This window comes from Labrus bergylta, chromosome 15, assembly GCF_963930695.1.
Source record: "Labrus bergylta chromosome 15, fLabBer1.1, whole genome shotgun sequence".
NCBI classification, from domain to species: Eukaryota; Metazoa; Chordata; class Actinopteri; order Labriformes; family Labridae; genus Labrus; species Labrus bergylta.
Window position 1 is genome coordinate 12,624,465 of NC_089209.1, and position 13,482 is coordinate 12,637,946.

At 40.9% G+C, this 13,482-nt stretch overlaps 1 protein-coding gene across 6 annotated transcripts in view; it reads left to right on the forward strand.

Annotated features, from left to right (window-relative positions):
• The window catches only part of sash1a (SAM and SH3 domain containing 1a), a 168,475-nt gene that overhangs the window by 106,133 nt on the left and 48,860 nt on the right, over positions 1-13,482 (forward strand). Inside the window, exon 1 of one of the 6 annotated variants that reach the window (XM_020632830.3) lies at positions 8,635-9,339. The exons of 4 other annotated variants lie outside the window; for them this stretch is intronic. In XM_020632830.3, the coding sequence (XP_020488486.2) occupies positions 9,232-9,339 (108 nt within the window). In that variant the 5' untranslated portion in view covers positions 8,635-9,231. Of the gene's footprint in view, positions 1-8,634; positions 9,340-9,376; positions 9,662-13,482 lie in introns of those variants that run through there. One more of the 6 variants, XM_029277146.2, reaches the window with a different exon arrangement.

The window sequence follows — 13,482 nt, forward strand, 5'->3', positions numbered from 1 at the left end:
ATAACATCTAATTCATAACCAAATGTCTACATGTCTGCAGCTTTTTTAATGTGTGTGCTGTGATATAGAGCTACAGAGAAAGTGAATGTGTAAATGCACGTGTGATTTAAATATAAAAAGATGATATAGTGGGCTTGACATATTTTTTGTTGATTTGCATTTTATGCGTTATTCTGTTTCAATGGGTGCATTGGCAGTGTGTTGTATGTCTGTGTGTGTTTATGTATGAGTGCCAGGAATAATGTGGCATCTCCAATACTTACATTCCTCTGAAACCACTATCCACAAGAGAATCCCTGTTTTCTCTCTTGCTGTAGGAACTGAATGTTGCAAATACACTCTTATCTTTTCATTTCAACTGCACAAATACAAAATGAAAAATGGCCAAATACGTTCATTTATATCATTGCAGCTTCTTTCTGTTGTGTCTGACTGAATTGTATCGTTGACACAACAGGTGAGAGTGTTTAGGTAATGACACAAGCAGACATAGACCTGTAAACACTGTTTATTAAACCCCACTGGCTACTGTCTTGTTAGTGCTGGATCTGTACAGTAAAGTCAAAGCTACCTTGTCTTCCCTTGTGTGTGTTTGTGTCCCATAAACTTGAAGTGAGTACTATAAAAACTGAGCCTGGGATGGAACTGCAGGGGATCATTATGTGTTCACAGCACACATGGTCATTAATAACACTGAGACCAAGCCTATTTTTTTTTTTTTTTATTGTAACTTGCTCCGAGGCTAACATATGGCAGAGTGGCTGACTTGACAGAACAGGATGTGCAGGAGGGTTTTATAGACTGTCCTGTATAGCCAAGCAGGGCCAGTGCTCTGTGTGGTGTAAGTATGTTTGACAACAGCAGGTGGCACCACTGTGTCCCATTTTACTGCCCCATTTGCAGAAAGAGGGACTTGGAAGAAAACATAGAGAGAGGAAGCAAGACTTTAAAGAGGTTTGAAAAGGGGAATGAAAGATGCATAAACAAACCCGTGGGAAAGCTGATAAGCCAGACACTGAGGACATAACAGAGTTGTTGTTGCAAAACCGAAAACAGTTTGCAGTTCTGTCTCAGGTTAACCAGATAATATGTCTATGGGTCAGTTTTAGATTTAAGACTCATTATAATCTTCTTTGAAGTTATGGTCAATCTGAAGTTTTTCTTAATGTTAATCATTTTGCTCACTTGAGTTGGTACTGTGCTGAAACTCTTCCAATTCTTTAAGTTTCAAGAGAAGAATGGCTTTGCATTGTTTAAAAAAAAAGAAGCAAAATCAGACAGTTTAAAAAGAAATAACACTTAACTTGTATTCTACTTTCTTTTTTTGGAACTCTCTGATTTGGAGGTTATAAATTAGCAAACAAAAACAAGTAAGGTTCTTAAAAATGTATCTAGTATAACTGTGACATAAGTCAAAGTTATTTGAGGTACTTCCATATGTTCAGAAGTCAAACTAAAGCAAAGTTATTCATTGTTATAAAAAAAAAAAGGTTAATTTTAGACCATGAACATACTCTTTGCTTGTGATACCAGCTAACAACAGCACATCTAAAAGAGCTCCAGTACAAAGAATGACATGACCAGTCCATCCAGTATGAGATTACATACTGGACATTTGCCGTCAGCCTGGTACTGCCACTCTAACACCAACACAGCTGCCAGCCCGGTCTCATGACCTCCATCCACTGGGACATCAACACATCTCCACTGTCTGCACCTGTGGAGTCACAAGCAAACAAACAAACAAACAAACGCATGCTTTATACCCTATTCATGTCATGTTCCAGCACGCCTGTGAACTGCATTTGAAACAAAATCCTAGTTTATTCTTCTCACAAGCATTTCTCTACAAGTATGCACCCAGCTCCAAAACACAAGGACTCTGTCCTTTCACACAGTGCTGCTCATACTATTAGAAGCTCGCTTACATCCAAAGCAACATCTGTCCTTTCAGTCGCGCCTGATTAAAACACCCTGGAATTTGAGTTCACACACTCACACTCACACAATAGTGTAACACAATCACCTACCACATGGATATGGAGGCGTAGATTGCATGGAGAATCTAGCAATCCGCGGCTTAACAGAACTATGCTTTGTTTTTTTTATTCCCTGTTTTTTCTACACGAAGAACATGAAAGGGACCTGCCATGACCACCATATTACTGAAGTCACGGATTAGTACGTGTTAACTCTCACCGGAAATTCTTTTGTCTGTGGGAGGCACAATATGATTTACTGTTGACTTACTTAAAAAGTAGACAATATAGGCTACACGTCATTCACCATATTTAGAAGTTAGCCATTTTCCTTTTAAACCAGAATGTGTAGCTCGAATGCCATTATGATGTCCCAGAGCTCTATTCCTGTTGAGCTAATCACAACATCTCAAAGAATTTTAGCATTAACACTTCAGGTCTTCTTGAATGAGCAATAATGGAAAAGACATGGATAATGAAAGGGACATATAGGCCCATAATTCATCATAAAACTACATAGCGATAATCATTTTATAATCTTATAACATCTAAAGTCAACCAATTTCTAGCCAATGTTACTATTTGACAATATCACAAGCTACAAATTCCTGGCAAAAAGTTTGCAGTGATGTTAGCTTTTAAGTTGAGGCTATTGCTATTTACAACCCATTAGCTACAGTAAGACAAGAGCTTAAGTAAGTATTCAACCATTTACCAGCTAATATTGCTATTTGACAGTTGTTTATGATACAAAGTCCTACCTATCAGTGTTAGCACTAATGTTAGCTGGAAATTGGTTGAGGCAAACATCGTTCTAACGTTCAACAACATACATTTGATTACACATTAACCACAGTTAGAAAATAGCTAATGTCAGCATTCAACCGATTCCCAAATATGACTGCAGATGGTTAGTAGCCTATTGCACAGTGCAAATTTCTAGCTAACGATGTTTGATAGTAATCGATAAAAGCTAACGTTTGCTCTCGTCTAAAGTTGTCAAATTTGTTGAAATATGTCCCAGTGTCCCTTCAGATGTTTTACTCTTCATTATGTTTTCATTTTCTGATTAATAGGTAGCCTTTAAATGTTAACAGACAGTCTGAAAATCTCATACATTCAGATATTTTAAAGATTAAATGTAATTTTCTTAAATGCAACACAGTTCTAGTTCTAGTTGACTCATCGCGTCATGTTTTATGCTACAAACCTGGAGAACCTCTTCAGTTCTCCTTTATCCTTACTGAATCTCGATGAACACTTATAAATATAAATATATTTTGTTTTCATCTAGTCCCTGAATTCCTGCATCTCATTTGCGAACGCACAGGATATTGTGCTGCATTTCATAGGTACAGACGTTCAAACTTAGCATGGTCTCTTTGACATTCCCTCGATATCCAGCTTGTTTTTTGCCAACATACCGTCCACTGTTTACCAAGCCTGAACAGACGGTGTGTTTTCAGCTACAAACAGCACATGCACATCATACCTCAGGCAGACCTTTATCTCTTTTTTCCTGGACCCATTTGTTGTTGTTTTCAATGTTTTCCCTGTTGCCTATGCATATCGCTTTATGTGTTTATCTTGCACCCTCTCTATTGTCATCCTCTTCCTCTCTTTTCTCTGTCCCCTTTGTCCTGAAGTAATTCCTGTGTTGTTATGCGTTATCGAGAGACTCTAGTGTTATGGTTGAACAGGCTATGAAAAATACCTATTGAGCACACGAACACCATGCACCAGGCATTAATTTGATTCTCCCCGAAAGCTTTGTTTTCTGCAGAAAACCAGTGTGTTGATTTAATTTACTGACCTGCTTCGCTGGAGGAGGGGACCAAAGAATCAGTAATTAGTTGTCATGCTAATTGGGCTTGTGTGATAACTCCCACACAAGAATCAGCGGTGTGTGAAGCACAGTGGGGCTGACCTGGCCACCTCTTTACACACACACACACACACACACACACACACACACACACACACACACACACATTTTCTTACACGTGAACACAGCTATTATGCGCACACAAATAAACAAGAACAACAAATGATCACATTAAACTGGTTCAAAGGAAATGCCAAGGGATTGACAGGCTTTTGTCCCATAGACTAAGTAGAAATATTGATCTGATTTTTGATCCCAATTATCCTCACAGGAAAGTAATGCAGAAACTATAAGATAAGGGTTAAGAACATTTAATAAAATTAAGCATTTGTTGTGAGCCTTTAAAACATTGATTCAAATAAAGAAGTTAAAGAAACATGAAGATAAAATGGATAGATGAATGGATGAAATTGTAATCAAAACAATCAAAGACCACCGATATTTACCCTATGGCATCTTCAAAACATAGCATTTGATGAATCTCAGTTATTGTAGTACTATTTGCAGGGTATAAAGCCACATTTCCACTGCAGGAACTTCCTCATTGGGACCAGGAACTTTACAAGGTATGATGCATTTCCACTGCAGGAACTACGGTCAAGGTGGAGTCCCATGGATTTTATTTTTCCACCCAAAAGGTCCCTTCTGTTGGTGTGGTACTTTCTGAAAGTACAGGGACTTTGGAGGGAGGCCTGGAAGTAATTAACATTTCTACTTTGTCAACATAGAGAAGACAAACAGAGCAGCAAGTTACTGTACTGTATTAAACAGACCTTTTTGCCTCATCTTCATAGACCTTTAGTCTCCAACAGTAGTCTCTCCATAGTAAACAATGGGCTCAAGGAACCGTTTAGGCCCTTTGAAGAAAAAGGGTCCAGGTTTTGGTGCAAATACAGCTTCAGTATATGTGTCACTGCTGTGTGGTCTTGTGTAGCATTTCTTAAGCGCGTCGGTGGTGCCCTTGATGTCTGCCCACAACGTTGTTATTCCCCTCTGGCAGCACGGTTCGTGACTCCCCCCGAGGGGCTATTTTTAGGGCCTGGGGGTCACTGACCTCTAAGCAGGGTCACTCTCACTATCAGGGGAGGTCCAGCACTGCTTCGCTTTGACGCCACCTGCATTCTTTTTCTATCTCTAAATCTCTGTTTCTGCTCAGTTTAATGGTTTATCTTCACTGTCTTGTAGCTCTTCTTCATGCCTCTTAGGCCTGCTTCACCTTTTAGTCCCAACAAGTCATACTCAGAACTAAATATTGGAGGGCTTTGACTTCCTGTGTGTTGGTTATTTTAAGGGAAATAACTTCCAAAGTATCACAAAAGTCCAAAATATATTTTAGAACCACAGATTTCCTGTGTTAAAAACTCTACTCTCTAACTCCTGACTTTTTTTCTGTTATCTCCTCCTCCCTCTGTTTCCTCTCCTTTCTCTTTTCATACCTTGCCCCCCCCCCCCCACACCTATCAGAGTGTGTTTAGACACGCCGCCTAGGTTTTGTGATAATCTTGCTGAGTCATCTACAGTAGAAAATTACACACCGCAATACACTGTCACCCAGGGCGAGTGCATTTATGGGAAAATCTATCACCTCAGCGGAAGTTTATCTCAGCTAGCCTGTGGGAGTGTTTGAGTTGTTAATAAAAGGACATGTCAGGATATTAGTTGATGCTTTGTAGATGTAAGGACCCTACAATGCCTTTGTGTCTGTGGGGATACCGGCAAAAAACACATGCTCTCTTCTTTAAAAAGAATTCTACAGATGGAAATGTTATCTTGTCCTAGACTGTTCATAATGATATCTCCTGTTCCCTGGCTTTTTTTAAATAGCTGGTTTATGGAGGCATTCAGCTTGTTAAATTACTATTTTATATCAGTGCCTCTTCACTGTCCCAAACCTGATGACACCCTGTCATCTTTCTGCAATCTTACAAGAGCGCAGCAGGATCAGCACAAAGAGAAAAAAGGATGCATGATAAGACAATGAAACTATTAATAATGGATGGAATAAAAGATTGCAGAAGAGATGAAAGGAGAAAGATGAAAGGCAGCAAAAGTGTCGACACAACTCTCGTCCTTGACATTTATCAGGATAGAGTCCAAATCTAAAGGCTGCATGCGTTTAAAGTGTCCCATGTTAGCTATTTATATTCATGACATCATTCCTTTCCATGCAAGAACCCCCATATATTTCCAGAACCATGTAATAGGTTTTAGGTCTCAAATTGTACTTTCAGGACACATATAGGGGTTGCAGGCGTATCCTCTTCATGGTCATACTCTCCAAGTTATCTCCACAGTTCAGTCAAAATGTTTCAATGATGAAAGGAGAACATGTAACAAATGAGTATTTCACAGATTGTGAAATAAGCAGAAAGTAAGTCTTGTTTCCTCTTGTCTGGCAACATGACACCTTGATTTGTGGCTATAGTGTGAAGAGTGAAGGGGAAAGCTGGCATCCCGACACACACACACACACACACACACACACACACACACACACACACACACACACACACCAGCAGTGTTTGATGAGTGTGCACTGAGTCAACAGGCCTCCTCCTCCTTTCATTAACAGTCTGACCCTTATGTTTGAGTTGGTCCAGGTGGGGTCGCACTGTCTTGTATTTAGATTAGGGGGGTCTCTGCAGGAAGATATTTTGGGTGTGTGTGTGTGTGTGTGTGTGTGTGTGTGTGTGTGTGTGTGTGTGTGTGTGTGTGTGTGTGTGTGTGTGTGTGTGTGTGTGTGTGTGTGTGTATTGGTGACCTCCAACACCCCAATTCAGCAGGAATAAGGGAGAGAAAAAAATGTGGTTAACGTTCTTTAGAAAAAGGACACTGATGGATAACACAATGATGTAATGGCAGTATGGACACACACACACACACATGCACATCCTAGCAGTCCACTGCAGACAGCCTAAGGTTACAGATGCGAGGACGGCAGAGCAGACCCTGTGTTGTCGACTCACTCGCCAGCGACACAAAGCGGCTCTTGTCTGCGCGTGTGTTCTCTGTGTTTAGTCTGTAAGAAGGAAACTGTTGAACAGCTGTCGCTCATCCGAGTAACTCTTCACCTACAAGATCTTTGAACCATGATAGTGTTGATATAAACAGTGAGAGGAGTAGCTGGGCGATAATTCCAAGTGCATAAGAAACACAGTAGGTAACACATTTTAAAAAAAAAAAAACTTTTTAACCAAAGTCGCAAAGTCCTTGTGTAGTGTAAAACACACTTTGTGTTGGACTGATATATCTTACCGCTGGTCTGACAGTCATGAAACTTTGTACAGACATTCTTGATCCCCTCATGATAAATCCCTCTGACTTGGTGATCTTCTCTATTTTTCCTCCAGTTATACAAGCCTCCCAGGAAACACGGAATGATAAGGGTCTGACTATTAACAAACAAATCATCACATTGACACTAACCATCTGCTGGCATAGCCTTTTACAGCTTGCCTAATCCACAGAAGGCATCCTTTTTCCTTGCACTCTTTTGGGGCTTATTGTGTAACTGATCATATTTTACATGCTCACAGAAAGAATGTGTTTTTTTTTTTTGTTGCTCTGGCGTGTTTTTTTTTTTCTTCTTTTTGGGATGTGTTACTTTTAAATGCATGTTCTTATTGCATGTGTTGTTGGAGGCTGATAGGCTTGCAAACAGCAGGTGAAGCAGCATTTTAAAGATTGACCTGAAACAGCAGGGGAGGGAGCTGCAGCAGAGTGAGGAGCTGTGATTTAAAAAAGTTCAATCTCACTCGCTCTATCTCTGCTGCACTTCCTTGGCATGTGTCACAAGACCCGGCAGCTGTTGTGCTTCTGACAACAACAGGGAGAAGCAGAGAGTCTCTGGACTTCTTCATTACAATAGAGTAGCCTGCATAATAAACGGCTGATGAGACAAGATAGGCATGCAATTTCATGCTTGTACATGTAGCGTGTTGTTTCTTTTTTCCCCCTACTTGTATGCAAATGAGATCTGGGAGCATAAGCTGTTGCATTATATTTAAAAAAAAAAAAAAAAAAAAACACTTTGTGATGTGTATGCATGTGTGAGTTGCAAAAATATCCTCAGGCAAAATAACTCCACTGAAGTAGCAAGTCAAAGTTTCATGTTTTTCTTTCTGTTATTGTCCAGCTTTTCATCCAGATTTATGGCAGGCGAAAGGGCACAGTATGCATCAGCCCCTTGAAAACATTTTTTTCCCTTGTGCTCTTTTGTTTTCTATACAATCGTGTGGAGAATGTGCTTTGTTCACAGACCCCATTCAGTGGTGGCTGGAGAGAAGTATTGGTGGAAAGCTGTGTCAGCATGAGATAAAGAGTTTTTCAGGGTGTGTAAAATATCCCATAAATGGACTGTACTCCTTTACTGGCTATTAGAATATGTAGGTCAAAGTAAAACTGCAATTATTTCAAGTTCATAGGAGTCAAAATGGGAAATACAAATATAATTGAAGAGAATTCGGACACTGTACAGAAAATAAAGCAGAAATAAACGAGTTCATATGGTGCATTAGAATCACTTTCATGGTTTAAATGTATTAAACTCAAGTTAAATTAGATTTGTCAATCTAAAATGTTCTTTTTAAACTTTTCTTTATAATCTTATGAAGTGGAAGATTAATTCGTCTGTGGTGTGATTTAATTCCTGCACATTGTTCGTCAGGCACGGGACAAGTGTTTTCTTTCAGCTGTAATGTTTTGTTGGGAGGAGTGAGTGAGTGTGTGTGTGAGGGAGAAAGAGAGAGAGAGAGAGAGACAGAGAGAGAATCGGCGGGTGGAGTGAGGGGGGAGGCGCACTGTTTGGAGAATTTGCTCTGAGCTCCGGGCGTTCTCTCACACGAATTTTTAATGGTAATAAGCTCACGTGTCGCTCGCTCCACCAGTTGAGAAAGTTTTGTCCAACACTCATCAAGGGAGTTCTGTAACATTTTGAAAACTTTTTTGCCAACTTGGACCTCATCTCCTCCTCCTCCCTCCCCCCCCCACCCCGGTGTGGGGTTTGGTTTCTACCCGGGCAGGAATCCTCGCAGAGCGGATTGCTGGGAAGAGAACACCTCGCTTGCAAGTTTTCCCAGATTTACGACCTGTTTAGTGTCTGATATTTACGTTGCATTAGACTTGAATTCGACCTACAGGTTGTCGTGGGTGTATCGTAAACAATGTCGGGTCGCAATTTACGCACTAAACGTCGGATCGTGCCAAGCAATGTTGGAGTATTTCACCGGTGCGTCAAGGGCAACTTTCTCTAGGAGCAGCCTTGGCACCGACTTCACGTTGACTGTTTGTGATCGGGCCCCTGCCTGTGGGCTTGGATTCGAGCTCTGCACCAGATTAGTCTGACTGAACACTAAGTATTCCAACACCATGGAAAGTGATCAGGGGACCGGCGCGTCCTCTGACGATCCCCAGGCAGACAGCGCTGCTGCGTCCGACAGTTTTTCCCAACTGTGGACGGACGTTATGGGGATGCTGGTAAGTTTTCTGAGGGGGGAGGGGGGACAGCAACAGCAACAGCAACATAGATTGACATCATGGTCTCACAACTACCTGCGAGTTTTCACCCTCGTCCTCAAAGTTGACACTGATTTGTCGACGGAGTGATTGAGTAGCCAACTTGTCGGTGCATGCAAATCACGCATCAAAACAACTCCTCGCGGTGTGTCCTCATAGGCCCAAAGTTTTGAAACAGAGTCGCACTCTGCATGTGGTCAGGGGATTCAGGTGCTTGTTTTGAAGTCGTAAGTGCCGAAGGAGTCGGGTCTCTCTATGCACACTGGAAACGAGTAGGAGTATGGTACGTTCAATGCACATTGAAACATTACCCTTTGTGTGTGTGTGTGGCGTGTGTTTTTGTCCTTTGTGTGCTGCCATGTTCTCTATGACCGGTGAGCGTTTGGTGCATGTCCATGTGTGCTATGTTTCCATTGGAGAATCTCAGTTTTGTTCTGTGATTCCACTTAAAAAAAAAAAAAGCCTTCTTCTAAGGAGATGTGTTGTACCATTTGTTTTATATCGAAATGTTTGGACCTTTTGTAGTTGTCCTCAATTACTCAGCAATCCTTCATCCCATATTTACTTATTCTGATAAATCTTATTTTTTTCTAAACTGCATGTGCTGTATATTAACTTTGATTCTTTACCTTGATCATTTCGCAGCCTCATTTGATCGTACTATATTTGAAGGGCCCTGTTTTCTTCTTATCTCAGTCCAGAGCGTCAGATTATCAGTTACACATGAGTGTAACTTTGGAGATGTGGCATATTGTAACAATGCACTTGTTCTGCAACACTGCTCTTTTGTTTTGACGGCTGAAGTCTTGATTTTACAGGCGTTTCATTGATCTGCTGACCAAATGTGTTGCAGACAGTCACTTCCACTCTGGGTAAAGACAGAGGTGTTAATTTGGTTTGGTCTGGCACTGAAGAGGTGAATGGTGTGTAAATGCTGTGTGTGTGTTAGTGTGTGTGTGTGTGTGTGTGTGTGTGTGTGTGTGTGTGTGTGTGTGTGTGTGCGTATGAGGGGGTGGCCATCCTGCCCTCTGACACTGAGTGTGAGACCTGGCTCCCAGCCAGGCAATTTCTCCAGATTTATTGCTTTGGAAGCAAATGTCTTCAACGCTGTGTTCATCTTTGACGTTTTTCCTACTTCCCCAGAAGAACACATTCACACAGAGACATGCATACATTCGACAGCAACAAACCCTAGCAAACATATGGTATTAGCATTTCCTCTTATTTATTCTCAGTCACAAATATCTGTGAAAGACGCATCACTTTGTTATGTAAAAATCAACATTTCAGAAGGTCATGAAGTCATTTTAAGATTAATAGAGTTTTTTTTTTTTTTTTAACTCTTCTACCAATAAACATCCTGCAACACTCTCTACAGTCAGTTCACAACCATCATCCCACCAGCAGGCATTGCAGACTTATTTAAACTGAGTTTTACAGTTTCAGTATATTAATGTTTTGTGAAGTCTTGAGTAGCTGTGGCCATCTTCTTTTTCTACAGAACTTTACGAGAATGATTACAAGTGTGACAGTCTGAAACTCTTATCGGTTCGCCTTGGCTCCTATAAGTGTCTCTCAAAAGTTCAGCCGGTCAGTTTGTCAGACAAGCACTAACTTGGAACTAACTCATTGACAGTGGAAATAATGCATGATTTCTGTTGGTTGCTCTTCTCTGAAGCAGACTGTACAGACTTTCGGTGAAAAATGGCTGGAGTTGATGACAGCCTGCAGGGATGAAATAATTAGCTTAGAACTTTAATCGTCTTGCTGTATTCCTGTGCTTCCAGACTAGTACAGAATCATTTCTATCACAGCCTAGAAAAGGTATTCTAGATTTATTTTCAAAATTGCCAGATAGAATCGTACAGTGACAACAAGAAGTCACAAAACACGTTTCTCAATTTGGACGTTGTAATGAACTTTATTTCTCATAATGCACTCAGCCGCTTATTTTTAAGCAACCTATAAGATGAATGCCCTGAGCACAATGAACACCAAGAAACGTCTGCAAAGCAAAATAAATCCACTATATTTAACGATTGCTCTTTGACTTTCAATAGCTTTTGTTTGCTTGGGAACCTTCACAAGAATGCCCTTTAAAATTTGGGTTTACCCCAAGCCTGTTGACCTAACCTAATTCACTGTAACAAATGTGTTTGGTCTTGGGGCCCCCCCACACACACACACACACACAAGAACAGGCCCACATACTTGTACAGATAGACATCTAGCCTGATAGAGATCCGCTCCACATACTTACTAAACGCTGCCTCTCACTGATTATTTTATGTTGCAGAACACAAGCCAGACTCCAGGCCTTCTCTTCACACTCAGGTGACAGGGAGCATTGCATTAAAACAAGCAGAGGCAAAAAGAGGCAGTCCACCAAATGTCATCTAGAACTGCACCTTCAAAATAATTCTTCATGGTTTGACTGGAAATCAAAGGGCCACTTCGACTTGCAGTCCTTTTCTAAGGGCCCCCCTTGCCTTTGAGGTTAATCATACACAGCAGCCGTGTTGTGGAATGTGTTTAATAGAAATACCAAAGAATGCCAGTCATTTATTTGTGGTTGAAGCCGAGTAAATAACCCAGGAGCTAATTAAGAGTCAAAGGCAGTTTAGGAGGATATGGTGCAGGAGCTACAGTTGTTCTAAGTGGTTGAGTTTACAGATGGATTTGTTTCTATTCCCCAACCTACTTCTGGAAGACATAAGGATTTCCTCAGATGTGAACTCTCTTTATTGAATGGTTAATGACACGCTTTTAAAGTGCCTGAGTGGAAAGAGAGAATTCTGTCTTGAGCATGAAGTGTAATGTTTCTTGAATTGTAAAGACTTTAAGATCTCTGAAATATTCAGTCCAGTTCTTCTCCACTGCACCTTCGTTGGCAAATGTTCTCTGACCCTGTGCAGTTCAGTTTTAGCTCAAATCAAAGTTGACTTGTCCATATATCGAAGAAAGTTTTAGGATGTGCCTTAACTGTGGCAATGCTTCCAATTGTGCTCAATCCTAGTGTGGTTGATCTGATCACAAACCTGGACAGCTGACAGTCATCCCTCATCCCCCCCTGCTTCTCTGAATGAATCATCCCATTTGGTTTGCTAAGGTCATCTTGATCAGAGGTCTTGTGGAACTATTTGCCTTGCCTGCAGGGAATCCTTCCTTGGGTGTCTAGTTTGTCAAATCGGAAAACATTTATTATGGACCAAAAAGCACTCTGTTTCTGAACCTAAAGAATGGATGCTGTTCCTTGAGACATGATTATTGATTCTGTCTGGGTAACATAAAATTAGATCATGAGGTGATCCCTGCGTGCCTCCTCCCACATAGCACTTCATACAGATTGGCAGCGTATTCTTAAGTCCTTCTCTGCCAAACTATGTTAAGTTATTATGTTTTTTTCTGTTGTTGCCAGCTCTCTCTTTTGCTCCTCCCTCTTTGGCTGGCTTCATTATTTAGGTCACGGAGAGATCTGGTATGTTTCCTCTGCTGGGATGGCATCGCACTGCACTGCTTCTGCCACAGATATCCTCAGGAAGCCCTCTAAAAAGGATGGGTTGTGCCCCGTCAACTCCCCTTCCTCAAAAGTCTTCACCCAATTGACCCCAAGGGCCAACACTAAGTCTTGAAGTTAAAATTCAAGTTGCTCTTTTAGAATGATGTAGTTGGGTCATATTTTTTCAAATCCTCTTATCTTGTGTAATCATTTTCCTCATCTTAACTCGTTGTTGATTTGTAGTACAGTAGTTTCTGTCACAATTTTACCTTTACCATCCCAATTTCCATACCTAGACTTGAGAATCTGACGATCCCATGTATCTCCCCTAAAACAGTGCAAAAAAGAAGTACATATCTCTATTTCTAGAAAAGTATATATAACATTTTAGACAGTGTTGGAGGCACATATTGATAACTGCATGGAATCAGATCAATTTATAACTGTATTCTAACAACTCTACACTATCGTACAAGTCCAGGAATAAAGTGGGCATGGTCAAGGTCTTTGCCATCGGAGGAGCTCAGAGAACTGGATGGGCTGAGGGCTGGGTGGAGTAAAGGATCGATTACATATCCTTCTTTTTATGACGATTTGTGTGGGGA